This window comes from Labrus bergylta, chromosome 18 (assembly GCF_963930695.1).
Source record: "Labrus bergylta chromosome 18, fLabBer1.1, whole genome shotgun sequence".
Classification (NCBI taxonomy): domain Eukaryota; kingdom Metazoa; phylum Chordata; class Actinopteri; order Labriformes; family Labridae; genus Labrus; species Labrus bergylta.
The window spans coordinates 18903039-18930957 of NC_089212.1; the positions used below are offsets into that span (position 1 = coordinate 18903039).

The 27919-nt window shown below is 41.6% G+C and overlaps 1 protein-coding gene across 1 annotated transcript; it reads left to right on the top strand.

Moving 5' to 3' along the window:
* The first annotated feature begins 348 nt into the window (after positions 1-348).
* On the top strand, positions 349-27791 carry crip2 (cysteine-rich protein 2). Its single transcript, XM_020627605.3, has 8 exons — positions 349-523; positions 16717-16811; positions 22912-22969; positions 23226-23357; positions 24428-24496; positions 24609-24703; positions 26095-26152; positions 26428-27791. The coding sequence occupies exons 1-8, from the start codon at positions 481-483 to the stop codon at positions 26493-26495; spliced, it is 618 nt and encodes a 205-aa protein (XP_020483261.1). The 5' UTR covers positions 349-480; the 3' UTR covers positions 26496-27791.
* Positions 27792-27919: the final 128 nt, after the last annotated feature.

Genomic DNA, 27919 nt, shown 5'->3' on the forward strand with positions numbered 1-27919 from the left:
AAAAAAAAAAAAAAAAAATGACATGGACGCAAATAATTTCAAAAGATAATCATTAAACAATATAGAAGCCTTTACAGCCTAGATTTTTAAAACGGTGAAAACTTCCATCATAAATCTTTGGCAATGGAGTCCGTGTCTTTACCCCTAAGACGACACATCTCCAAGATTTATAGAAAGTGTCTTTTTTTTTTTTTTTTTTTTACTTGTGTGTTTTTTCATCTCTACACCCGGTACCTTGAAAGTCCGGATTTCCCACGACACCTGAACGAGGCAACGCGGATGGACATCGTGGCGGGGGGCGGGGCTATGCAAATGAGGAGTGGTTGACTGAATAGATGCTACCACCAGCTTCTGTGAGAGGAGCGGGACACTTGCTGTGGAAAGAAGAAGAGAGGGAGCAACAAGGACGCAGAGAAAGTGCACGAACAAAACAAAACAAAAACACAGACCACTTTCACTCGAACCCACAACGACGCAGCGATGTCTTCAAAGTGCCCCAAGTGTGACAAGACGGTGTATTTCGGTAAGTGAACGCACCTTACTTCATCTGCTCCCCCACGTTTTGAAATTACTTTTGGGAACCTGATGGTTATCCGGCTCGTTAGCCCAAAGGACACTCATTACAGGGTATCGATCATTTCTGGGACAGCTTGTTCCACAGTTTTGAAGAGGCTCAGTGAAATACAAATGCAATGCATGGTTTGTCCTTTTGCATTAATAGTAATTAATGTCCATTCATTGCAAAAAAATATATATATATATAGCCTACGTTTCACACAGTTACATTTAACCTGTGTTTATGAAAATGTTCTAAAAATCGCTACATTTCAAATAAGGTTCTGCAGGTTTTTTATTTGACTTTTTGCTGTATTTTGAGAACTATCTGCAACATTGTATGACATTTTAGAAGAATAGTGGCCTGTTTGACAGTAGCTTAATATTTGTTTCCTTAAAATGTCAATATTGCATTAAGCTTAAGTACTGAGAAAAAAAAAAAACCTGTCATACATTCCCCTCAGGAATTTGTCCCATAAGCACAGTTCACAGTGTTCCTTAGATTAGTATTTTCTTTTTCTTTTCTTTTTTAAGGGACTGTGTGTTGCTGGCAGTGTAAATGATTCACCAAACTTTGGGAAACAAAAAGCTGGCAAAGGGGTGAATGTAAACAAAAGCCCTTTAAAGCAATATTTCAACAAATGAAGCCTACACTAAAATGCTTCTAATGCATGTGAGATCAAACATCTCCCACTCTGTCTGATACTAATAAAAAAACTAAAAAAAAAACTGGATGAATGATTTATCTGCGTTTGACACTGATCTGTGCCATTTTTAATTTGTTGTGTTTGGTTAAAATCCAAGCTCGGCAGTTGGCTTTTGAGCGTAGCTGATTCAAGCAGTCGCCAAGAGTGCAGAAATGCCATATGCTGCGACTGCCCACACGGCAACATCATGCTGCGTCAGTGGGATGAAAACCTGTTCACATGCATCTCTTGCATCACTGTAAACAAAGATGGGAGAACAGATCACCCACTTGAGTCGTACTTAGCAACAATGCAGGACTGATGCATGTTATATTTACTACAACTGATGTTTGAAGTGTAAATAAATGCGCTGCAGAAAGACCAGAGCGGAGGATTAAAGGAGCTCAAGTGCTGAAGATAAACAAACATTTACATTGCTGCTTTCAATCTGAAGCTTACACATGATATGAATCCAGATGAGTTTATTTTTAGGGAACTTTGCCGCTGCCTTGTATGATCCTGAGTGATCATATGTTTCATTATGTTTGGCTGTATGCTGGGAACAAAAAAAAAAAAATCTGTTCTTCAATGCTTATCTTTGCTACACTTCAGAGCACACATCAGAGCTGTCACGGGGGTCAAAATCAATTATGTGAGTGGAATGGAAGTCCTCTTACGTAACAGGAGTGGCAGCAAACCTCACAGCTGCTGCTCATCCTATGTTTCCCGAGAGTCACTGGCATGGAATAATATGTACACAAATAAGATTCATTTCCCTCCATTTGTATGCATCTCTGAGTATTCATTTGTGCCATAGCCTTAATTCGCTGCAGCGAGTGAGTCACAGCTCCTGTGTGATTAATGTTATTATTTTATTTTATTTATTTATGTAACGTGCTGAGCATCATCCTGGCGGGGTTATTTTTGGTTGGGGTGTGTCTTTGTTGGGTGGTGAGGCCACTGTAAGGATGATGGTATGGTTAAAGAAGGAGCCAAAATGGGTGTGTTCAGCTTAAAGCAGGGAGGATGGAGAAAATGAGGAGAGGCGGATGACGAAGTTGAGGTTTCAGTCATTGCGTGGGAGGAGGCGGTGAAATTTATGACAAGGCACGGGCGATGTGTAGAGCTTCAACGATGAATTGATTCATCATGTAGTTCATTTAAAGTAATTTTAATAATTCTTTGGCTTTTTGTGCCTTTATGTAGAGATGGGACAGTAGATAGAATCAGATATATGGGAGAGAGAGTGGAGAAAGACATGTAGGAAAGGAGCTTCAGGTCGGATTCAAATCCAGGCCGACTGCTTGGAGGACTTTTTGATCATCAGTGTTTCATTTGAGTCGCTTTTTCACGCAAAATGTTCATACAAACTCTGGTTGTAGCCTTTAAATATAAGGATTAGAGAATGTCAGATACCATTTTCTACTTCAAGACATCCAGACTTAAGTATAAGCTGATACCTAATACCCTTCCAATACAAGTGGGATTAAAAAAATATCCATATTATTGGTTGGAAACGCTTATTTCTGAATTGAAGTTAGCTTTGACTTACATTACACTTCCCTCTTCAACTGGACTGTTGTCATTTATCATCATCACATGATAATTGTCTGAAACCTGTGGCATTTCTTTAAGGACGGGAGAAGATCGTTGTTGGCTCGATTTGAATATGCTACCTAAACCGATACTGGTGTGTGTGTTGAAATAACTGTTTTGAAGATTTGTTGCTTTTCTTTCACTCTTGTAACGGTAATGAAAACTATTGGAATTGTCTTTTTTGGTTATTGAGTATTTCTAACAACTTTTGGACATTTGTTTTGTCATTTTCTAAGTGATTTTTTTGGGGCTCTCAGCTAAGGTCAGAGGTTGGATTCGAACCCACGGCCCACAGCGACAAGACTAAAGCTTCCATACATTGGGCATGCAACAACAAAAAAACACAGTTGTGTGTTCCAGCTCTAGAGAGGTCATAGTGGGAGTGAAGTTAGTGCTGTGTTGCCGCTGCCCACAGCCTGAAACACTGGCATGACTTCATTGCAGAATGAGCTCAGCAGCACCACCTACATACATCCTCCTCTCAGCTTACAGAAACCCTCTGCTAAGGTGATTTTCCAGGTCTGCGGAACACATAAAGTCGCAGGATTAAGAGTGCAACGTGAAAAAAAACAACCCAAAAAACAATCTGCGCCAGGGCGTGTGTTATTGATCGAAAAAAAATTGTCTTTTCCCTCTTTTGCGATGGTTGGTGGTGTGCTATTTAGAGCAGTGATTGGCCCACCCTGCATCTGCTCCTCCAGCTGGTGGTGCCCAATATTGGATTCAGAATGGAAAGGCTTTTAAACACTTGATTCTTGGCCCCTTTACTTCTGCGCAAAACATTTCAAAGGGCGACGGTGCGCCACAGTCTGGGATTGTAATTCTTTTATTATTTTTCCGTAAGTTTCTTTTAATGGACAGCTGTTTTGTGGCGGCGGTGGTTCATTTTCACCACCAATGTTGACTGGAAGGCTTGCCGTTCTCTTTCCTCGTGACGTTTCTTTTTTTTTACCGCCTTCAGGAAACTGGAACTTGTAACTGGTGTGTGAGGAATGTGAACATGCTACTTTATTTTAATTGTAGGGGTTAGCTGCAATCAAATTTCCAGGGTGCACATTGGTGGCCTTACATCTGCTGGTTCTTGTGGTACAGAGATGCTTGGAATATACACCAGGGACGATTGGCTGGCATGTGACCAGGCCTCTACTCAGTGGAAATGTAACGTTAGCGTGTGCATGCTGAACACCACACAGCACGGCTCAGCAAACCTCCCAGCTCTAGACCCCAATTCAGCCGAGCGAGCCAGCCAGTGCTCCTGCGCAGCACGCCAAATTGCAGCGATGCATCTTTGTGCAGCAAAGTGAATAAGCGACAACTTAATGGGGACTAATGGTGCTCTGCTGTGAGTTTTCTCTTTCTTTCATTCAGCAGTTCCTCTCTCTCTCTCTCTCTCTCTTCCTCTCTTTCGTCCTCTTCAATCACTTACTCACTTGCCTAAGGCTTCTCTTCTTCTGATTTCTGTGTTTTTTTAACTACAAGGACCAGGGTGGGGGGGAATGGGGTGAGATGGCTCGCCTTTTATTCCTGCAGAGACTCCCAAAGTGCCTCATGCATTATAATGAGAATTGACGTCTCTATTCACACAAAAGCTCTTTCTGTCTCTCTGTATGTTTGTCCTTCCAGAGAGACAGAATAACTCCGTCCTCTTAGCCCGACGATGCGTTTCCCACACACCTCGTTCTAACCCCCTGAAACATCCTCCACACAGAAACCGTATTTTCTTTTGCCCCTCTCCTCTGTCAACCCTAGAGTACCCTGTTTTCCACTCGGCTGCCCCAGCGGGCTGTGTGAATGTGCCTCCTCACTTATGTAACATCATTTTCTTGAGTCGATGCCTCTGCTCGCTGCCATTGCATAACCTGCCAGCTACTGTGTGCCAGTCAATGAGGGTCCTTCTTCTCTGCCTTTTCCAGGCACAAATATGATCCCTTAATGGACATGGCATTAAGCTCGGTGCTGAAAGGAAGGCCGCCCCCCACCCCCCCCCTTTCCCAAAACACAGGTGAAACTAGTGTACCTTGCACAGAATGACCTGTTACATAACAGCAAGAGGAACAAAAGAACAAAGCTAGTTGATCATCCAAAATATCCAACACTTCAAAGGTATAATCTGTAATCATTTCAACATGTCAGATCTCATCATTTCTGCAATAAACATTGGTCTGATGTCCTTATGGAACAGGTGCACAGCTTTGCAGCAAGAAAGTCATGTTTCCAATGGAGTTTTTCCTCGAATCATTCTTTAACATGCACAGAAAATTTCAGGAAAAACATGAAATCAAATAGTTCCAGAGGTTTTTTTTTTTTGTTTGTTTTTAAAGGAATGAATCTGGAGTCCCACGCAAAAGGGATGCACAGGGAACAACGTTTGCATGTACAGGATGTGATGTTGGAAGACGAAAGCCGGGACATGTCACGCACGCCATGTGATGTAGCAGTAAACATCAGTTTAATATTACCGTTTCTTACTTTATCCTCTTTTCTTATTAAAACAATATGACTTGTTGAATCCTCACATGGTTTGTTTGTGTGGCGCAGTCAATGGATGTAAGCTTTTCTTCCTCTGTTGTTTGTCTTGAAATCGAAGTAGTTCAGTGTTAGCTTGCTAGAAGTGCAGGTAACGGGGCGCTGGTGGACTAGTGGTGAGCTTGCGCCCAGTACAGAGGCTGTAGTCCTTGAAGCGGGTGGCCAGGGTTCAAGTCTGACCTGTGTCTCCTTTCCCACATTTCATTCCCCACTCTCTCTCTCTCTCTCTCTCTCTCTCTCTCTCTCTCTCTCTCCACGATTTCCGACTCTATCCACTGCTCTGTCTCTCCAATTAAGCCCCCAAAAGCCCCAAAAATCTGCATCTTTAAGCTACGCTTTTATGAATTTTAAATTTCCCATGCCTCATCAATGCGTCGCTTTACAATAGTTACTATTAGAGCCAGGTAGATGTAGCCAGCAGCATAGCCAAAGAAAACAAAAACTTCCCTCCTGTTTCCTCTCAAATACTTCGGATTTTTAGAAAGAAGATAAGTCAACTTAAAAAGGCATCATGCAAAAAAGTTTTGTGATGCTGTAAAATACTCAGGAAACACTATGAACCCCTCTGGGAACCTAAAAGAAACAGGATGGACCCCTGCTAGCGTAAGCCTGTAAGATGCTTACTAGCTCTGACCAGTTTGTTTGTCTTTTAAAGATGCATCAATAGAGCCATAGTATCACAGCTGCCATTTCATGTTTCATTTGCAAAGACCTTACGGTGTTTGTTGTCGATGAGGTTTTTTCCGGAACTTCTGCATACTTTTGGCCGAATGATGCAATCCCATGGAGACAAAACTTCTGTGAAACTTGGATACAGTCTGTTTGAGTTAAAGAAGACAGTAAACTTGAGGTACTGAAAGTAGAACAAGTTACTGTCACTATAATCAAACTTAATGAACAACAGAAGCTTTTTTTTTTAATGTCCCTTTCACACGTGGAGCGCCGGCCGATTCTGGACAAATCCAGGACACTCAGGTCCTGACATTTTCTGGACGTCAACCTTCACAAATGCACACAGCAGCAGGAGATTTCCAGCGTGGAAAGTGCTCTCACAACTGGACATTTGGTCCATTTGGTAAAGGTTGTGGGTGGAGCTTGCAGGAGGAGGAGGAGGAGGGGTCTTCGGTAATGGTGACTGTTTCTGGATTAATATCAATCCATCATGTAGACATTTACGAAAATTCACTCGCAACTAAAGCGTGCAGAAGAAAGTAAAAAGCAGTGAAACTTTCTATGCCACCGCCTTCTCGCTCGCGGTGATTGTTCCAGTCTCACGTTTATCTGCCACGTTCATGAAACTTTATCCCCGGCTTCACACCGAGTTTTTACTGGCGGGCTGGCAAGTTGGGGTACATTGTACAGATTTGGTAGTTTGTGTTCTCACATTGACCCGAACAAAATCAGGAATTTTTCAGAAGTCCAGTCAATGTGTGAAAGGGACTTACATTTGGAGCTCATACTTTGTCTCTCAAAGAGATCTGCTTCAATCCACCGTGATCTCATGTAGACACGCTCAGTTTTGTACCGCCACTTGACAAGACTCAGATGATTTCACTCAGTGTTGTCTGTGGGCTTGTACATTTTATGGCGTTATGGCGCCGGCACATGATGTCTACTCCTCCAGGGCTGATTATCCAATTATCACTGGCTACTCCTGAAGGTGCGATGCAAGTGTTACAGTCCTCCGTCCGCTTTTGAAGACACGGTCCATTTCTCTGTAACCAGTCATGCAGAATAGATCTTTTTGAAGTCGCTGAAGCCGGGACATGGTGTCCTGACCGCTTAAGGATGAGGTGCATTGTGGGGCGAGCAGTCCCAGGGGGGGGGGGGGTTAACGTAGGGCGAGCGTGTCACTGAGGCAGCGACTGTGGAGCAGTAGCGCTCTGCCGGAGGCTCCTCTGACCACCGCTGACAGGATGCAAGTTAACTGCAGCCCATTTACGTCAGCTGGGCAGATTCACGAGGCCGCACTCTTTTATTCACAGAGGGAGAAAAGGGGGGGGGGGGGAGAGAGAGAGGGAGACAGCCTGGGGAGGAAACCTCGCCTTGGCTGAGGCGACAGACGACCTCCAGAGCAAAGTTTTGCTTCTGGGTTGCATCAGCCACAGCGACAGACAGATCCAAGTCCATGTTTCCTAGTTTCTCTTCAGGCATCAGACTCCACCCTGCACAGTCACTGTGAGCAGCACAGAGACGCTGCACGGAGACATGACAGTGAACAAATCAAATCTGATGTTTAATGCACCACTGCCAGGGTCAGCTCACTTTAACTTCCCCCCCCTTTGAGCCAGCACAGGATGACCTTTCAGAAGGTCCTTATCACAAACTCTAAACTAGGTGTTTATTAGTGCAAATTCATGCTAAATTTAGTCTCTTTCTAGATTCTTAATGTCAGATTTGACTTCTTTTCTTAGTTAAATGTCATCGTACGTTAAGTTTTGAGCAGTTGGTCAGACAACAAAGAGCATCTACATCTCAGGAAATAAAGGCAAAGAATGTTTTTTTTTGTGTGGAGGAAACGACATTTTTCTGAAAATTAAAATGAAAAAAACAAATATGACAAATACAGAATATAAGGTGCAGATTTAAAGATAAAGAAAGTCAGTATAAATTGCAGATCTCAAGTTGTTTAAAATATAAAAAGGTCATGTTTTTTTATGCTTGGCTAAGGTTGTCAAAATTCTACAATTCATTCAGCAAACGCTTTTGTCCAAATCGACGTAAACCGGAGAGTAAGTCCAACACAAGCAAGGACCTGAAGAGGAGGAAACAGTGTCTGTAAGTGCCGACAAACAGCTTTAAGATTATTATTTTTTTCCAATATTTGGGATCTCAGGTTTTACATTGAAACAATTCTAGCTATGAGGAAAAGAAGAGAAGCGCTCCACAAATCATCAGGACTCACTGCTTTCAATCAGCAATGATCGGGATTATCAATGAAGCTCTGTCCCCTTCCCATAGTAGCGGATGCTATTGTAGTTCCACTGGTGATCAGTGAGCGTGCTTAAAGCTCAACTTCTTCCGAAGCCAAAAGTCACTTCCCTGGGTGAGGCTGAAAGCTCCTGTGTGTCCAGTTGAATGGCCATTGTGTGTGTAAGTGAAGTTAAAGGTCACAAGTCCTTGAGGGTGTTTGTACTCCAGAGATCTGAGTCGTGAGAGGATGCAGAGAAGGAAACACAGGCTGCTTGTTTTTTCCTCTCTTACATTCTTACATTTCTCTTGAGATATTAGCTGCCCCTCCCCCATCCCCCCAAAATGTACCTCCTCTGCGTTTGAGTCCTGCCTTGTGTTTTGGGCCTACAGTCAGTCAGTCAGTCAGTCAGTCAGGTGTATGGAGTTATTAGGACATGCAGTTATCTGTGCTGTAACAGAGAACACCCGCATGGACTCAGCTGTCAGTGTTGGATGAAGAGAATTAGAACAAGAAGAGAGAGAGAGGGCAGTGTGTGTTTACTATGTGTCTTTTGGACGGGTTCATAATGGGAAGAGCTGAACAGATGGGACCACAAATTACTAAAGGGTGTAATAGAGCAGAATGCAGCCAACTGTGATCGAGAGATATTTACAATAACATTGGTGACATCATGAGCATCATGACTTGTTTTTACGACCTTCAGATTTGATACGCATGACATACGGATCATTTGTGACAAACGGATTGAGAATGTATAACCGTACAACAAGGTCTGTGATGATGAATGATAAACTGTTAAACATCCACAAACGGCAGCCTTCACACTTTGTTGCTAACTCGATCTCCTCCTGCAGCACGCCGAGCAGCTTCCGTGAAGTCGTCCAAACGCATTCGATTCCCTCCAGCCTGCCCGTTGCACCCTGATCAAATTATCGAGCGATAAGAGAGCACCCATATGAGATTTCACAGCCCTTCACACGGCGGGACATTCCTGCCGCTTTGCATCCTGGGAATTCTTATTCGTTGCTTTGTTTATCCTCTGCAGATTTGTTAGCCTTTAATTTCAAACAGAGAAGACAAAACGTTTCCTGCGGGCACTCTCGGGGGGTGAATCTAGGTCCGTCGTCAGCTCTTGTGTTTTGGACGCATCTGCTGTGTCACTGTTGATAATGAAGCAACTGTAATTAAGGGATTCGGAGAAATGAGCCGTTAATGTTTTTCCCTCTGAAGACCCCCTTGTTAAACTTCTGTTGCTTAATCTTCCGTCCAATTACAGTGTGTTTTGCCGACCGTTTTGTTTCAGCCCGCTCCCATGCTGCTCCTCTTACAGCCTTGTCTGTACACAGGGCATGATTGGTTTCACTCTTAATATGATCTGAAGTAACTCAATCAAGCTCCAGAATGAACTAAATCAATTCAGTTATAACCTGCTTGAAGTTCTCAGATGTATCTCTAGCCTTTTGAAAGCAGAACTGAAACTCTCACCGACTGGAAAATCACGAGTCATCTGTTTTTTTTTTTTTTTTTGGCTTTCGCATTCGATGTCTTATGACTCTAATTGCTCAGGAATTAAATTCGGTTTCATTACAGAAATCCACCAAAAAAACAACCTTTTTTTTAAGTTTTTTGTGGTGATTACTCGTGCATTTAGTCCCTTATGCTGACATAGTCTTCTTCTGTCTTTAGAAACAGGAGAAAACCTTTGTCTTTTCAAAATGAAATATCACAATCTGTGTGAAAACATTCCTTATTTCATTAGTTACAGAATTTTATCGATGTTCAAAGTACGCCTGTATGTTTAAAGCTATGAAATGCGTTACCTTTGAACCCGCAGCTGCAAAAACTCTCAATATGCCTATTAATAGAGTTAAAAGTAGAGGCACAAATTACTTATGCAATTAACTGTGGATGGTAAAAATCCACTGCTTCTGTTGGATTTCTTGCTATTGGTAAAACTAATGTTACGTCAGTTTTGTTGCATTAGAGCCAGTTTGGTAATTTTTTGGCTTTACATCAATTCCACTGTGCTGAGGTTATGTTTATGCATGTTCAGTTGTTGCAGTTAACATTTTTTTCCAACTAGAAGTAGACAAAATGATGCGCATGTTTCTTCAAATCGTGCAAGCTCTAACAGCAGCTTGTTGACAGTTGACTGACGTGCAGAAACAGACCTCTTCATAATCAAAATGACACTTTAAAGCATGTCGAGTCTTCCCTCCTTTAGTTTGATTAATGTGAAATCAAGCACTTGTAAACAGTGTGGCCGAATCAGCGAGAAGAGGAGTCAGCAGCAGGCTGTGTCAGTGATTTAAACCATATTGACAATGCAATCAGAGAGCACCACGAGCAGGCGGAAGAGCTTAGAGCAGGAATTTACAAATGAAGTTAAGCAGCTTACTGTGGTGCAGGTATCATATGGTTATGATGATGACCTCTGACCAGGCCGGAGCTCAGTGTTCATGCAGTTGGACTGTCTGTCAAATTGGAATTAAAATAAATAAGGGAAGTTGTACTTATTTCACTTCCTTCAGTTTAGAGAGACCACCAAATGTCTGTTCTGAAACAAATGTGATGAGTTCCACAAATTTTGAATTCAAAGTTTCCAAAACCTCTGCAGCATCTGTATGATCCAACACAGGCCTGATGTTTTAACATGCAATTAATCTTTTTAAACCCGTTTTCCATCATTATTAGACCTTCTACAAAACTTTGAATTGCTTGTCTCCATTGGCAACCAAAGTGAGCTGCCATTGGTTCAACATTTCCCCCCTGCTTTACACATACACTCACAGTTCAGCTACTTTTGGTTTCCACATACAAATTGATTTATTAACTGACTACAGTTCTTGTTGTTGAATCAAACATTTAAAAGCTTCAAACAAGTCTAATGACGACAAATTTCACTTCTTACACTTCAACAGTGGCAGTTCAACTACTCAAACAGTTCAACTTTTTATATGGTTACCACATGGGCTGAGATTTATATCTTTCTCGAGCTAACAGTTAACAACTTGCTGTGATCTATTCATCTTTAGTTGTCAGTTGAGATTCTTCGAATGTTGAAAAACAAACTTCAAACACTTCAAGTTGGAGCTACATTTTTAAACAAGTTCAAACTAATTTCAACTGCTTTCATGTAGAACACTAAAAAAAACCCTTTCAGTGCCTGAACTTCAACCTTGTTAATTAGATCATTTACATCAATGCAGCACCTGGAGCCTCTACTTAAAGTCAAATCTGAATTGTTTAATAATTAACATTTGAACTGACACTTCAATTTCTTTCCTATTACTATTTCAGTGGTGGTTCAATATTTGGGGGTTGACCGATGTTTTGTTTTTTTCAGGGCCGATACTACACCGATTATTTGTAGTGTATGAGACCGATTACCGATATTTGGAACCGATATGCATTTACAGCCGGTACAGATAATCAGCCATATGCCAAATATCAGCCCCTGATAATCAGCCAGGCCGATAATCGATCCACTCTTATTCAATATCTTTTCTTTTACTCTTCAAATGACGGTTCAACTGCTTTTACGATTAACGCATCTTGTAATCTGGACGAGCAGGACCAATTTAAATACAGAGCTGCCCCAGAGCCCCAAAGGTCTGGCTTAGCCATCATAACCCTGCATTAAGGGGGAGAAAGCTCAGGGGGTTTTTGTATTACTTTGAACCAGTCACAAATAATCTTGGGCAGTGCTAAGCTGAGGGACCTTCGTAAATTTGTGTCCAGGGGGGAAATAGTTTTGGTGACACATTTGCAAATAGAGTGGTAAGCCCTCAGCTCTGGCATTAAAATGGCTAAATCCCCAGGGGAAAAAAAAAAACACCACATAAAAAATGAAAAGATTTAGGTTATAGGTCTTAAAGACAAAAAAACACAAGGTCAACATCATTGAAGGAGTATAATCTTCTTTAAAACTAGCTTTTCTCAGCCTGTAGGTTGCTAGTTTGAAGTTGTTTTATGGGATTTTTTACACTCAAGAAGTGGTATTATTTAAGAACTATAGGTGTGTAAACGGCGTCCAATGGCAGGCTGTTGACATTAATCCACATTGGTTGAATCAGATTCTTAAAGTGACAGTGCACTTGCTTTTTTATTTTAGCTTTGGTGCTTCAGTACAAACGTTTTGAATGCAGTTGTAGCTGATTATTCAAGTACTATTAAAATCAATCAATTAAAAATGTATGTACTGTATAGTGCCAGTTCCTTAGAAACGTTATGGGGTGCGTTGGACAAGCGGTTAGTTTGTGCGCCCCATGTACAGATGCTGTAGCCCTTCGAATCCAACTTGTGGCTCATTCCCCACTCTCTCTCTCTCTCTCTCTCTCTCTCTCTCTCTCTCTCTCTCTCTCTCTCTCATCCCAATTCAAACTCTATCCACTGACCTGTCTCTCCAATAAAGGCATAAAAACCCAAAATAAAGATTCCTAGAAATGTTACCTCAAGACACTTTACAAAAAGAGCAGGTGTAGACCGCACTCTTTGTTATATTATTTACAAAGACCTGACGTTGATCCACCATGAGCACAGCACTTGGCAACATTTACAGTAGCAAAGTAACAGTGTCAAGAAAAATCTGCCTTTTTAACAGGCAGAAACCTTGAGCAGACTCATGTTGGACAGCCATCTGCCTCAAGCCAGTAACTGTGTTGAGGTTTAAAGGGTAAAGAGAGAGAGAGAGAGAGAGAGACAGAGACAAACAAATAGAGCAACAACAATAAATACGATAGATTAATAATGCCTACAATTAAACTGACTTCAACACCCATCAGCTCTGACACTTCAACACTTCTAAACAATTCAGTCTTAGGAAGTGTGAAACAAAAACAGACACAAATGTCAGGTGAAATGTACTTAAGCTCTTCAGCGGGGATTTCCCCAAATCAGCACCAGTGTTTACATGTGAACACAGGGGAGGGCTTTGTTGTCTGCTTTTTTTGAGTGAGAGGAAATTGCAGAGTGTCGCGAGAGACAACAGATTAACTAAAAAGGATTTGACACATCCTCATCGATGTTGACAATGTAGAAGGAAATTTCCGGAGAGACCCTTCCTGCGAATGGGAGCTTTGTTTGTTTACACGAGTGGGTGCGTTTACCCTCGGGTTGTTGCCATAATGAGGTACAGGACGGATTGGTGGCACTTCAGCAGCATTATTTGTGCCCACACGTTAGCTATTTTTGGAGACGGGGTACTGTTGATCGGTACATTTGTGCGGTCTTTTTTTTCCGCTTTGTTTCTCTATTTGTTTGCTTGTAAATTGTCAACCCAAATATGTATTTTCTGGCTCTTGTTTTACAGGCCGGGGCTATATAAGGGATCAAAGGGATAGACGCTTGAATCCGGGGATATAAACATCTGGGCCAGAGGCAGGTCCCCCCCCCCACCACTCTATAACTCCAACAGCACATAATACAGACAGACAGGCTCACCCCTCTTACAATAACAGCAGTCCTTTAAAAACAGCGAGCTGTTAAACAGTGGACTTTGTTACTGCACACAGACGGATGACAACACACACTGGAACGAGGTTGTACCAGCAAGGCTCTGAAGTCTGTTTCCATTCAAACCTGTCTCGCACGAGTCTGCCAATGACACAGACGCACTAAAATATGCCGCCTTGACGACACCCTGGTTGTGTTTTTAACGCTGCAGAGGTGTCAGGAAGTTTATGTTTGTGCTCAGATTTAGGGGGGAAATAAATCACACACACTTAAACTCAAGAGGAGACAGTTTAACCCCCGCTGGTTCTATTTATAATCTACTTAAACAGTGTCTGAAGGTTGTTTAAAGAGTTTCCCTCTTACTTTTAAGAAGGTAGAAAAGGCTAAATAAAAGTCGCAATGACTTCATCGGTGAACCTTTCTTACTACTTTTCCGTTTAAGACATTATATAAAGATACACCCCTGAGAGGGTTAGAAGCTGAAATCAGAAGATTTACAGTCTCGGTGACACCACTAAAGAGTCTGGGAGCAAATGACCATATTTAGAGACGTGACAGTGGCTAGAGTCAGAAACCAGGGAGAGCGATAGAGAGAGAGAGAGAGAGAGTGGGGAATGACATGCGGGAAAGGAGCATCAGGTCATCAGGACTTCGTACATGGAGCGCACACACCAACCGCTAGGCTACCGGCACCCTGGCATATTCAAATGTTTATGTTCATTCATTTGCTCTGTCCCTATTTGACATAAATAAAGTTGAAGCCTGAGGTGAACCTTCTACAAGAGCTGAAGGGGTTTTTTGAGATGTAAGAGCTGTGGGTCAGTTCAGTTTTTAAAGCTTTTTTAACTTTGTCTTCAACTGTAAAACCCAATGTTCTGTAGTGTAAGATAGAAGTGTATTTGAACTATGATCAAAATAGAAATTGGTCAAAGGGAGATAAAATAGCTATAGTGAGGAAAATATTCAAATGCAGCTCAATGTTCCCAAGACAACAAATGAGATGAGTTTTATTCCCGTCCTGCTCTGATGGTAAACTTGGTGGAAATGTGGAGCCCAACAATGACTACAGTGTCCCTGTGTTTGTGTGTGTTTGTGTGTGTATGCTCTCCCCGTCCCATTCAGTGCTATAAACTACAACAATGCTAATAAATATTTACAGCATCCCTCCTTAGTTTGCTGCTTTTTAAAGGGAGAACACTCAAATCAAACAGCACTCTGTATGAATGATTCATGAGAACTTTTAGTTGAAGTGTCAGAGGAGCCTGAACTGTTCTTCATGTTAATAGCTGAAGTGAAACTCGGGCGCCTCAGACAGACAAACACACTAATCCAATTTATTCATTTCCTTTACATTCCAGTGTTGGTGTCTGAAGGTTTCGGTCCATCTTCTAATTGAAGTGCAGATTATTGATTTAAAGTGTGATTTATTGCAGGATTCTGCGCTGAAACACGCCGTCTTTTAAGAGTGATTGAACATTTCCGGGAGTCTTTTACACCCGAGTCAGCATTCCTCTGCTCTCAAGTGTTTGTGGGAGGTCCCCCTCATCCCTCACCCTTAACCCCTCTCCCATTCTCTTAAAGCCTTATTCGCACTAAATCTTGATGTTGTCACTGTTGGTAAGTGCTGACATTTCAGTTGATTGGCGCGTCAACACAAACCTTATGACACGCATCATTTTCTTTACTTACTTTAAATAAGGGCTGAACGGTGTTGCGAAACATTACGATATCTTTTCGTTCTGCCAAACAGTTTATTGCAATATTTAAAAATAGGAGTTATTCCAAATGAATGCAAGGAGTTCCTATAGGCTTAATTATGAGCATTTAACATCTGAATCTGACAATCATTATTACATTAGTTTGAACTTTAAGTCTAGTTTATCTTAGGCCAGCACAATAAGGAAAGAAAATGTGAACTTTGCACTTTTTGTATTAAAAATAAAAATGTTTTTTTTTAAATCAAGTAGCCGTTAAATTCCTTGTGATGTCAGCATGGAGCGATACATTCTTTTACGGCTCTGTTTTTCTTATTTCCTCATATCTCTTTTGGACACTTTTCAAAGACAGACTCATAAATCTCTCAAAGATTTAATTTGCTTCCTGATGCGACTCTGACACGGGAATATGACAAAAATGTACAGCAGATGGTTTGAAGTGGGAAAGCAGCTCGAATGAGGAAACGTAGGAGGAAGTAGTTGTCTGCACACATGTTGTATATATATATATATATGTGTGTGTGTGTGTGTGTTTGTGTGTGTTTCACTGAGGGTATGTAGGAAACAGACCCCAGTATCCGGCCATTTGTGCCCTGCCTTGATAAGAGAAGGTGTTTCCTCTTGCTGCCTGCACGACTCCTTAGGGCCCATTGTGTGTGAGCAGCAGGGATTTATTATTGGAAAGGGTATAATTAGGGTCCCTCGCTTGTCTGGAGGGGCGGTCGGTCTGGGAGAGCAGGAAAAAAGGAGACGGAAATGGGGTTGACGGGGTTGTCTGCAGCAGGATGGGTATACTGTAAACTGGGGGAGGGGTGTGTTTGTGTGTATTTGGAGGGGTTAACACAAAGGATTTGGGTTAGACGTGGGCACCCCCCGCTGCTCCAGCTGGACCGCTACTCACGCCACTTTCTATCCATGGAATGACATCATTACAGCATCCTGTGTTGTACGCATGCATTCCCAGTATCCCCCGCCCCCCCTCAGAAAACCATCACTTGGCTGGCACGACGACAGGGTGTCCCTCAGGGCACAGCAGCCCAGAGACACAGCACAGGCTGATCTTTTATTCTCGGGAGTGAAGCAATGAGGGACGTCATTTCTTTGAGATGACTGATTGAACGACACATTATGACAGATACTAAGCCTGAGACAATAGGAGGGGAACATAAAGGCTGTTGTTCATAGTAATCCATGTAAATGTTGCTCTATGTGAACGTTTAACACTCACCCTTGTCTCTCTGTTTCTGTCTTTTGTCTTTTTAATGTGCAGCTGAAAAGGTGTCATCGCTCGGGAAGGACTGGCACAAGTTGTGTCTCAAGTGCGACCGCTGCAACAAGCTGCTGAACGCTGGAGGCCACGCTGAGGTCAGTGAGACTCCACCAGTGACAGAACATCAACTCACATTTGTACATACAACTGATTATGAGGAGTTTTTAACTGGAACACGTTTGATTTCACGCCAAGTGGCAACCTCCAGTGTTGAAAAACGAAGCTAATGCAGCTAATGAGTACAAAGACCTGCAGTTCCACCAGTGTCCACTTGAGGCTTGACTGCAGAAGTCAAATACACACCCATTCTAAAATGTCACATGTTTACAGCCTGGCTCAGTATTTAAAATGTTTTAAAAATGAAATTGAAATAATTTAATTTTTATTTTGTAAAAAGATTTTTATACTTGTTGCATCATTGGCAAATTGTTCTTGTTTATTATCTATTATTCATTATCAATTATCTTTTTTGTTTCCATTAATTTCTGTTTAATCCACCCAGTGTCAGAAAATGGTTTTTAAAAATCCCCTCAGTTTCCAATAGAAGATGTATTTAAATATATATTTTTATCTGACCAAGAGTCCAAAACCCTTTTATTTTTATTTTTATTACAGTGATTTCATTTTGATTTTCACTTCTTGCAAAGGTTCAAACACACACCCTTGTCTAGACGACCGTAAATCTTAACACCGTGTTTTAACAGGTTTAAGGACGATCCACAGCTACTGTATGTGTTTAAAGTCTGAATCTAGGGCAGTGATATGGACTATTTGTAGCCTGCATAGCTGTGTGCATTTAGCAGGTCACCACCATTGCCTCGGGTAGCAGGAGTTCACCTCCCACTGTGGCCATTCATGCTTTCATTCTAATGCACTGAGTGCTGCTGTGGAGCGCTACGGCTACAAGGGTCTTCCTAATGGCTCACGTTATGCTTTCTGCATTGAATGTATGGACTTTTTCTTGTTTAATGTAAGTGCTGTTCTGCGAAGATGTTTAGATTTTCCTTCAGGGTCAAAGGTCAAAGGTCAAAAACTCCATGCTGTTCTTTGTTGTTCATTGACTGCGTTTGTGAAATTTCAAACCGAGGGAAGCCAGAGCTGCCTGGTCATGTATTGACTTATTGACTTGTCTCCACAGCGAATCCTCCATGAAAAAATGCTTACAATGTGGCATGTTTGTTCTCAAAAAAAAACATTGTTCACACACTCTGACTTGTTTGTACAGAGGCCCCAAGCAGATGTGCATGAATACATTGAATATTACTCCATTTCCATGTGATAACGAGTACATTTTGGCTGTTTTCTTATCACAATCTCCACTTATTTATCTCTTAAGGTTGGGATGGAAACCGGTTTTGTTATCCCAAGATGATGAGATAAATAAGCGGTGATCTCGACAAAACAACCAGAAAAAAAAAAAAAACCAGTTTTTGTTATCACAGGGAAACGCAGGGAAATAAACTGTATAGATGTATGTCCGCTTAGGGTCATAAAATGTTATAGTGTAGTAGTTTAGTGCACTTTCAGTGAGGAGCCCATGTAGCCTGCTAACATGTGAGACATCTTAGAAAATGTCATTAGTCAGCAGCAGTAGCTCTTCCAGGTTTTTTAAGCCTCTGCATTGGCAACAGAAGACCAGAGGCACTTTATGTTTTCAGGGTTTGTTAGTCCATCCAACATACCCACAAACAAAATGTTCTGAACGAAATATCTCAGGAACATCTGGAGGGAATTTCCGCAAATTTGGCACAAACATGGCACTCCTTCTCCAGGATCGATTTGTTCCAATTTGGTGATCATAGGTCACTATTCCATCCATCCATTATCTATAACGCTTTTTCGGGGTCGCGGGGGGGCTGGAGCCGATCCCAGCTGCCATTGGGTGATAGGACTGTTTGCCAGTCAATCACAGGGCTTGGGTCATTATTATCTCTCAAAAAGTACTTTCATCATAAGAATTCTTATTCTAATGTCATCTAGGATTAAATGAAGTGAAGAGTTACAAAAGGGCTGTTTTCTCTAGGACATCTCGTGTCTTTGGAATAACTTTTTTCCCGTTCGTTACATCCCATTCCTGTAAATGCAATATCCCAGGAACTGCCTAGAGGGAATTTTTTAAATACTTCTTTTCTTTTCGTTATTCGCCCTGGAGAACAACCCCATGTGTGATCGGCTGAGGAACAATATCCCCTCGCTCTCCCCCTGCTGTACCTATTGCTGTGTTGTCATGAAAATGTTCTGGAGATGATAGTTCCTCCTGTAAAGGATTGAGGCAACCTCTTTGGTTAAAGGCTTACTTCGGCCATTGTTTTGGTGTAAGAGTCATAAACTACAACAAAACTGTCTCATGTCCTGTCCACTGTTGCAATTAAATGATGAGTGAGCACACATGGACTGCTTTTTGGGCTCTAACCCCTAACCCTTCTAAAAATCAGCACAATTAGGTCTGTTTGCTTACGATCAACTGATGCTTAGTTAACCGACTGATGTCATTTTGATGTTTTAAAGCTTGTATGAACAGGGCTAGCGGCTGGAAGCAGGTCTTTTCCAAATGTTTTTTTTTTAGTCGGCAGAGATATGATATTCTTTCCTTTCATTTCCATCACAGATCTTGTGCATTGGTTACAGGAAATTGCTGAGTGCATGTGTTTTTTTTTCCCCCTCCTGCCTTGTTGTGATTCTGGTTGTGTCTGTCAGTTTGAGTTGTCCTTGTGGGATTTTTTTAACCCCCTTTTAGGGTAACAGGAGGAGTTGTCTCTCTTCCTCTCTGTTACGTAATCAAACTGCAGTCTATCATGACTCAAGATGACAAAGAGGATGTGATCTCAGCGTCTTTGTACACAAAAGAGATTTTCCTTGCAGACCTCAAAGGATGCTGCTCCGCTGTTTAATCTCTGCATGATTACAGTAATGTAGTCACACAGTCTCTCTGAGGCCCACCATCCTCTTCATCCTCCTCTCTCTCTCTCTCTCTCCCTCTCTCTTCACGCACATCCTCCACATCCCGCCTCGGGCTGCAGCGCCAACTTTAGCTGGCAAAAAACTCGATCATCTTGAACTTGTTCGCCCTCATTGAAACAAGAGAGCGTCTGAGAGATGTGACATATCTAACAGAGATTTATTCAGCTTTTAAAGTGGACTGTGGTTTTAAAGGGGGGGGGGTTGTTTGATGTCATTGCAGGCCTGGTATGCAAAAGGTTTTGACCCTCAGAGAAAATTTGACTTCATGCTTCTTTAAAAGGAGGGAAGGATGTGGCCTGTTGTGGCTGCAGAGCTTAAAAAGACAAAATGTGGAGTCAAATTTGACCCCATAAGATCATGAGTATATTTACCCAAAGCATAAGATTAGCACAGTTTTTTTCTCATGTCAAAATTCCATACCTCCGTCTAATACCTTCTTCTAATCAGAAAACACAGACATTACACTGGAACTTTATCCCCTGATGTAAATTTAGTTACATTTCCATGTTTTTAAGGACTTTTCTTAGTGCACGATGCTCTGCAACCTTTGTTTGCTCCTGTTGCAGGGTCATGTGGCAGAAAACTGAGCTCTGTAGAATTCATTTTCCACATGAATAATATGACAAACATGGAGTAAAAAACACAACAAAGTGCAGCAGAGTACAACACAAAACCAGTCGCATGACAAGAGATAATTATATCTTCTATTTACAAGATTAAAAAAATACAAACACACACCCTCCCTCCCTCCCTCCCACATTGTGACCCGTCCTCCACCCTCCCTCCCTCCCTCCCTCCCTCCTTAACCCACAGATTAAAGACACAAAGATAAAAGATGAAGTAAAAGAATAGATAGAATATTGCATTGTGTATTGAACTGATTCCATGTAGGTCCTAGATTCAATTTGGACTCTCCTTCAGTAAATCAGTGGAGAAATTGTATGAAATGATCTTGTTAGCTTAGAAACTTTCCTCATGAAAACAAATATGGAAATGACTTATTTTTTATTTAAGTCCAACAATACTATACGAATACTGTGACAAGATTATACTAGTACAAAATCTAAAATAATTTCTTTAAGCCGACCAAGTAGCTATTCAGTTCCTGTGACATCAGAATTGAGTGATACTTTCTTGTACTCTGTTTTTCTTATTTCCTCATATCTTTCAAAGACGGACTCGTAAATCTCTCTAAGATATTATCTAAATATGACAAAAATGTTACATGTCATGGTTTCAAGTGAGAATGCTGCTGAAATGAGGAAGGAAGTGGTTGTCTACATACAGTACATTCCGTGTGTGTGTGTGTGTGTGTGTGTGTGTGTGTGTGTGTGTGTGTGTGTGTGTGTGTGTGTGTGTGTGTGTGTGTGTGTGTGTGTGTGTGTGTGTGTGTGTGTGTGTGTGTGTGTGTGTGTGTGTGTGTGTGTGTGTGTGTGTGTGTGTGTGTGTGTGTGTGTGTGTGTGTGTGTGTGTGTGTGTGTGTACTAGCCAAGTTTTATATCATCTTTTTACAATTTTTACCCAAACAAAAACATTTGTATTAATCTCGTGAATAGCACTTTGACATCTTTTACAAAAATGTAAAGTGTGGTACAAATAAAATGTATTATTATTCTTATAATATTTCAGTCAAATGGAATAGTGAATTCTCCGTCTCTGCTTCATCACCACTGATGGTGACTTCTGGTGATAGACACGTAAAATACTCTCTGCGACACTCTGTGTTTACACTCTGCATATCCACATTGAAGCTATCAGATTGAGCCCTGGTAACACACGGATCATGCATTTCCACCATTTGGTCAATAAGCTCGAAGCCCGGCTAGCAGTCGGCTATGCTCAGATTAATTGGTGTCAATATGGTGGCTGGGAGATAAGCTAGCTCCATAGAAGAGATTTGAGTATTTGGAATTATTTTGGATTCAGCAGAGATGACATTTAAACTACTTTGTCTCTTTGTAAAACCCAACACATGACAGAAATAGGAAAGTATCACACATTTTCCTCATGTTATTCAGAAGTGACGAGCTTTAACATTTTGAAACTGCAGACATAGAACATGTTTAGTACCAGCGAGCACGTGCATGAAGACAGCATGTCTGCATAGCTCCCCGTTTCTGAAAACTCTGAAAGTTCTACTGTGAATTAAAGATGTAAAAATCAAGTGTTCAAAGTAAATCCACCTTTTTATTGTTGAGGCAGCAAAAGCAGTGAGACGAGGTTAAAGCAGTGGAGAAAAGAGCATAAGAAGAGGACAGGGAAGGAAGACGAGTAGATGGAGAAGATAAGAGTTCAGTGTGAGGATGTGGGAAGTGAACTGCTGGGAAGAGAGTGGGCTGTGCAGCGATGGATAATCCATTTTTAGGGTCCCGTTGCCTCTTGGGCCGCAGAGATACTGTACAGCCGCCTGTTCACAGAGCTCTCAGTTCGCTTTACAAAGAAGCTCTGTGTGTGTGTGTGTGTGTGTGTGTGTGTGCTGTCCTGAGAAAGCCATCAGTACTTAGTCACAGCTTGGCATTGGCGTCCGGACCTTCACGGATCTCATAAATGTCAAGCAGGGAGTGTGAAAGGGGTGCGCGGCTGCTTTAACAGTAGCTGATCCCTTCTTGGATAATGCATTATTAAAGGTGAGAGAAGAAACCTCTTTTCTATCACACCGTCACCTCATGTGGCAAAAGCAGAAGGGATTATGGGTAGTTTTGTCCCCTACCTCCCAGGGCCTGGCGTCTTGCCTTTGGCGTCCACTTCCTTCTTCTCTTCTATGGGCATCAGGCTCTGGACCGATGGACACCCTGGCCCTCAGCCCTGATCTCCAAGTTGATCATATGCTTCCCGAAACCAGCATCACATTCCCAGCATGCATCAGCGGCAGGTCATCTATGTCCGAGAGCAGCGTCTCTAAACGTTAAGTGGCAGACGGTCATGTGTGTGCGGACCCCGTCGTCGTACTGAAGTGTGACACAGAGTCTTGTTTCCTGGATACAGCCGATGTCATTATTATGTGTTGACATGGAAAAAAAAAAATCTGTCTCCATTTTTGGAATTAATCTCTTTTTAACAACCACAAAAACTGAAACACCCAAAATATATGATGTCACAAAAATGTGTGGGAAATATGACTTCAGATCACATGTCACAGGTTGCATCATCAGTTTAAAAAAAAAAACATTTTCAACTGCTCGATGAGTCAGTTTGTTGTGTCTGCATCTCACAGTGTTTTTGTCTCTCCCACAGCATGATGGAAGGCCCTACTGCCACAAACCGTGCTACGCTGCCCTCTTTGGGCCAAAAGGTGAAGTACACCCTTATATTCTACATAAATTAAGAATTTGACTACACTATTGATTCTCAGGGAGGAAAATAAGGTATCACAGCAACACAAAGACAAAAAGAACCTGTAGGTAAATACAAAAAAAAAAATGTTTTCAATAGATAATGTAAATAAAAAAGAAAGATACACATTTTAACCTCTGTAGTCATGATGACATTTCCTCCTCCTCCTGGCAGTTCTTTGTGTTTTCTCATCTCCTCTCGTGTACCTCTCTCAGGTGTGAACATCGGTGGAGCCGGCTCTTACGTGTACGACACTCCAGCCAACAACAACCCGTCCTCCACCGGTGTGGATTCAGCACCCAAAACTGAAGAGAAGCGAGTGTTTGCACCCAAGCCAGCATCCAAAGGTACACGAGGAACCTGCCAGAGTAGTCCTACTGAATGTATCGTGGTTATGTTGACTGGGATAAAAAAAGCCACTTTGTGAATTTAGGATTTAGCGTATCTAAGAAGATATCAGTTTGAGTGCTGCTTACTCAGAGATCAGAACATTCATATGGAAGTCTGCTGAGACTTTGGAAGGATTTTCTCCGACGTGTCGGAGAGAAGACGTGTGCTTGGAAGTCTAAGTCAGCAGGACAAAACATTTTTGACAGTCTATGCTGTGTGGTTCTCAGTCTGTTGCTGTTTGACACCCAGTGAGATGTTTATGCCAGAAAAGTCAATTATTTCAGATGTTGGTTTTGTTTCTGGAACTTAATTCTTTTTCATTTCTGTTGGCTAAAATCTGACTCGGCTCACCAGATGACACAGGATCACAGGAAACACATAATCCTATAATTTATTTATAGAGCACTTTTCAAAAACAACTTACAAAGTGTTGATATGCAAATATGTGGAAAACATTTATTCATTTAAACAAATAAAATAGAAGAGGTGGAAAGATGTGTTTAATTTATTTGGAAAATGTTGAGCAACTGCAACAAGCACAGATACAGCACAGTTAGTATTGGATGTTGTTGAAATTTGAAGCAGACAGGACCTCCTATTGTAATAAGTTATTTTGAATTTTAGTGTTTTTTCCCTCGGTCACAATTCAGTTTTATTAAAAAAATGTAAGTAATGAGTTTTTTGCATGTTTGTGCTTGAGATGGGAATGAAACTGTGAGCCTAATGTTTGTTTTTGTGTTTATGTCAGAAATCAGAATCATACTTGTGTCTTTGACTTTTGGCGCCACCTGCTGTTCCCAGCAGGGCACTACATGTAGTATAATACATATTAAAAAAATGAAAATCTTTTCTAAATAATTCCCTCTAAAAATACACAAAGCACTTTAGTACTTGGCTTGATTACATTTCTACATCTTCATTCATTTATATTTGATTTTATACTTAAGTGGATAAAGAGATAAGTGGTCATTTATTTAACGCTCGTTCTGCCTTTTCACTACATCATGTGTCTGTTATGTGTCAACAGCTGGCAGCATCACCACTTTCTCTGGAGAAGCCAACCTTTGTCCCCGTTGCAGCAAGAAGGTGTATTTTGGTGAGTAGTTCAACACTTCTCGGAATTAATGTGAGGGGGAGAAGGTGTGAACCTGCAAAGTGGCTTCCATAGTGGCTCATTGATGTGTGTGTATGTGTGTGTGTCATCATAGCTGAGAAGGTGACATCACTGGGGAAAGACTGGCATCGACCCTGCCTGCGCTGTGAGAGGTGCAGCAAGACTCTGGCTCCTGGCAGCCACGCAGAGGTGAGAGAAGGAGGAAAAACAGAGAACAACGGGCTGTTTAGGAAAACTGACTTTACCCGTCAAAAGGTCTTTTGTTTTGTGTTTCCTCATGACCCCTATGCCACACTGGAAACATGTTGGTATGACTGTTAAGTTGTTTTTATAATTCATATATTCCTGCAGCTTTGACCGTTCAGGGTCGACGTTATTTCTGGCCCGTTGGTCCAGACGCATGAATGAAAGTCCCCGAGCCAGATGATTCCACGTTCCTCTGAATAATGCCAACAAACAACACATAATTCAGAATTTTCCGATCGTTTCCTGCGTTATGTTTAAGATCGTCTCATTAAACACTTCTATAGCATCAACATTTCATAAGCGCCCACACTCACCCTGTGAATTGCGCTCACTACACTCGCAGTGTTCACTCGGACGCCAATTGTACGCAGGTTTTCTCTCCGCCATTAGTATGGACAAACGCCAGGCACAATTCAACGTTTAAAGCACCAAAAATAACTTGAAGGTAGGGTGATGGAGAGAATTAAAACAGAAGGGAAAGAAAGTTCCAGGCACACTGGTGACACCGCTGTAGTTTTGGCTGCAACATGATAAGCACAGAAAAAATATTTTTGCTAAATTTGACAATCAACGCTGACGTGCATTTTGGAGTTTAGAAAAAGATAAGATAGTTTCACTCAGGAAGCAAAAGTAACGTTCCTGGCCAGTGGTTACAATGGTGGGGCCGGGGATCTTGGAAAAGCTACTGTCCCCTCTACTTGATGTCAACCACTGATGTTACCACAGAAATGCCGACTCTGCTTACAAAAACAAGAGTTGTTCCCATAGTGATACCAATATGCCTCTGATACAACCGAAAAAAAAACAGTATCTTACAACAGGGGAGGGTGCAAATCTCCCACTCCATTACTCAGTCTCTCAGCGGGGGGTCTTGACCGGTCTTGATTTAAAATCCGGAGTCCGCCCAGTCTGAGACCGAGACAAAGCCGAGTAAAAATGCTTTAGAAGACCGAGACTGGTCCTGAGTACTACAACACCAGTCTTCGTTTTGTGGATGCTGAACTGAAACACTCGCAGACCCCAGAAAAGCTGTTACGTAACGAGCATAAAACAAATATAAAACACACGCAGGTCATGCACTTGAATGAAGCAAAATGAACAAAGCGAGAAGGGTTGATGTGGGGAAATAACACCTCATTTATGAAATAAAAAGCTCCAAAAATCTTCACCATAATTAAGACCAGGAAAAACAAAACAGTGTCTTTAACCTGTCAACACCCCAAAAAGAGCCTTTTTAACGTCTCTGTCTTCAAACAGCAGCACCCCTTCACTTATTTTATGAAAGGTCATGTTGTTTTCATGGTTTTAATGTTTCTCTTTTTGATTTTTTCCAGCATGACGGCCAGCCCTATTGCCACAAGCCATGCTATGCCGTCCTCTTCGGGCCCAAAGGTAACCGCTAGGGGGTGCTGTCAACCCACCGATTATCAGCTACACTTGAAACAGAATGTCATAATGTCTGAGAACTTGATACATGCTGCACACGCTGCACACGGTTTATTACCCAAGAGTCATTTCATCATAACAGAACCTAACAGAACAGCAGCGTCTTGAGCCTGTACAGGAAATGTTTTGCAACCTCTCCTGCTCATGTTGAACCTTTTTTATTTCCTCTCTGTTCTTAACCTCTCCCTGACCCCTTGCTGCTGTCCCTGTGGTTCTTCCAGGCGTGAACACTGGTGGTGTGGGCAGCTACATCTATGAGAAGGAGCCCAGTGCAGTGACCCAGCCCTGAACCTTAGACCCTCTCCCTTCAGCCTCATCCCTCTGCTCAACTCAACACTGACCACATCAACCACAGTATTAGTCTTGGCCTCTTTTTTTTTTTTCCCTCTCTCTCTCCTTCACCTGTGCGATTATACCTGAGACATCCAGCCTGCTGCTCCGGATCCTTCTCTCCTTCATTCCCACCTGCTTCTAGCACCATGAGGAGTAACTCCAAGTATCCCTAAACATGTGTTCAATGTATTTCCTCAACCACATCCCAGCATCCCTCCACATTAGCTCCATGCTAATAAACAGCATTCAAGTAAAGTCACCCATTTTTGCCATGTTTACACATTCTAATGTATCTTAACACATTAAATGTCACCACAAATGAACAAAAAGGTGTTTCAATGTACAGCCTAAAAAAAAAGAAAAAAAAAAGAAGATGGGCAGTCATTCTCAGGTGTGGAGAGGGTGCATTGTGGGTTTAGCTGCAGCATGTTGACAAACAATGGAGGAATTTCTGTCGCAGACACAGGTGTTGCTCAGGAGTACTTTGCCAATAAAATCTCTATTTCAGAAATGCCATATTTACAGTGTGGCTACCTGACAACATTCCTGACATGTTTGAGTAGTCAAGGTGTGCCCTAACATATTGTTTAAACAAAACAAAGGAGGGAAAGTGGATCTCTCAGGCGACTGTTACATTATTTTCAGCACATCCACGAGGCTGCGTTTATTCAGCATGAGTTTATTTTACTTTGAGTAAAATGTAAATAACCTGTTTTATGTCAGAAATCTGGAGGAAAAGATATAATTTGCTAATGAATAACAAGAAGTACATTTTTTTAAGTGAAGCAGAAATTGGGTTAAGTTTTGGAAAGGGAGGGCAGTTTGTATTTATGACTAATTGAAGGCCTTTACATTTCAGTTGACATTGTACTACTACCCTTTAAGGGACTGATAATGACAGACGTGAAAAACATCGCAATATAAGCTGTATAAATCTCTACGATCAAGATTTTTATCGATATTTTCAGAGAAGTAACCCTGCTGTTATTTTCCGAGAGATGACGCGCTCTTTGAAGTATTACATTTTAGCAGAAACCGTAGCTTAGCTCGTAGAAACACTGCAGACAAGTCATTCAGTCAGAATGTGCATTCTAGTATTATTATTGTTATAATTGTAAGACTGTTACTGTATTTGTTCATGAACTGTTGTACACACGGCGCGGCTCACTGTTTGTAGAACTGAAGCGCTGCACCCCAGCCCTGCTGCATTTGTCTTTTTAATCCCAATAAAATAAATATTCCAGAAACTCTTCATCCGTCTCTTTGCAGCTCTACTTTTGTTAGATGGAAATTGTTTACCAGACTTCATCACTTTCCTCATAACTAATGCAGCATGTTTTAAGATGCAGAAAAGCACTGTTATATCATCATCAGTGCTGC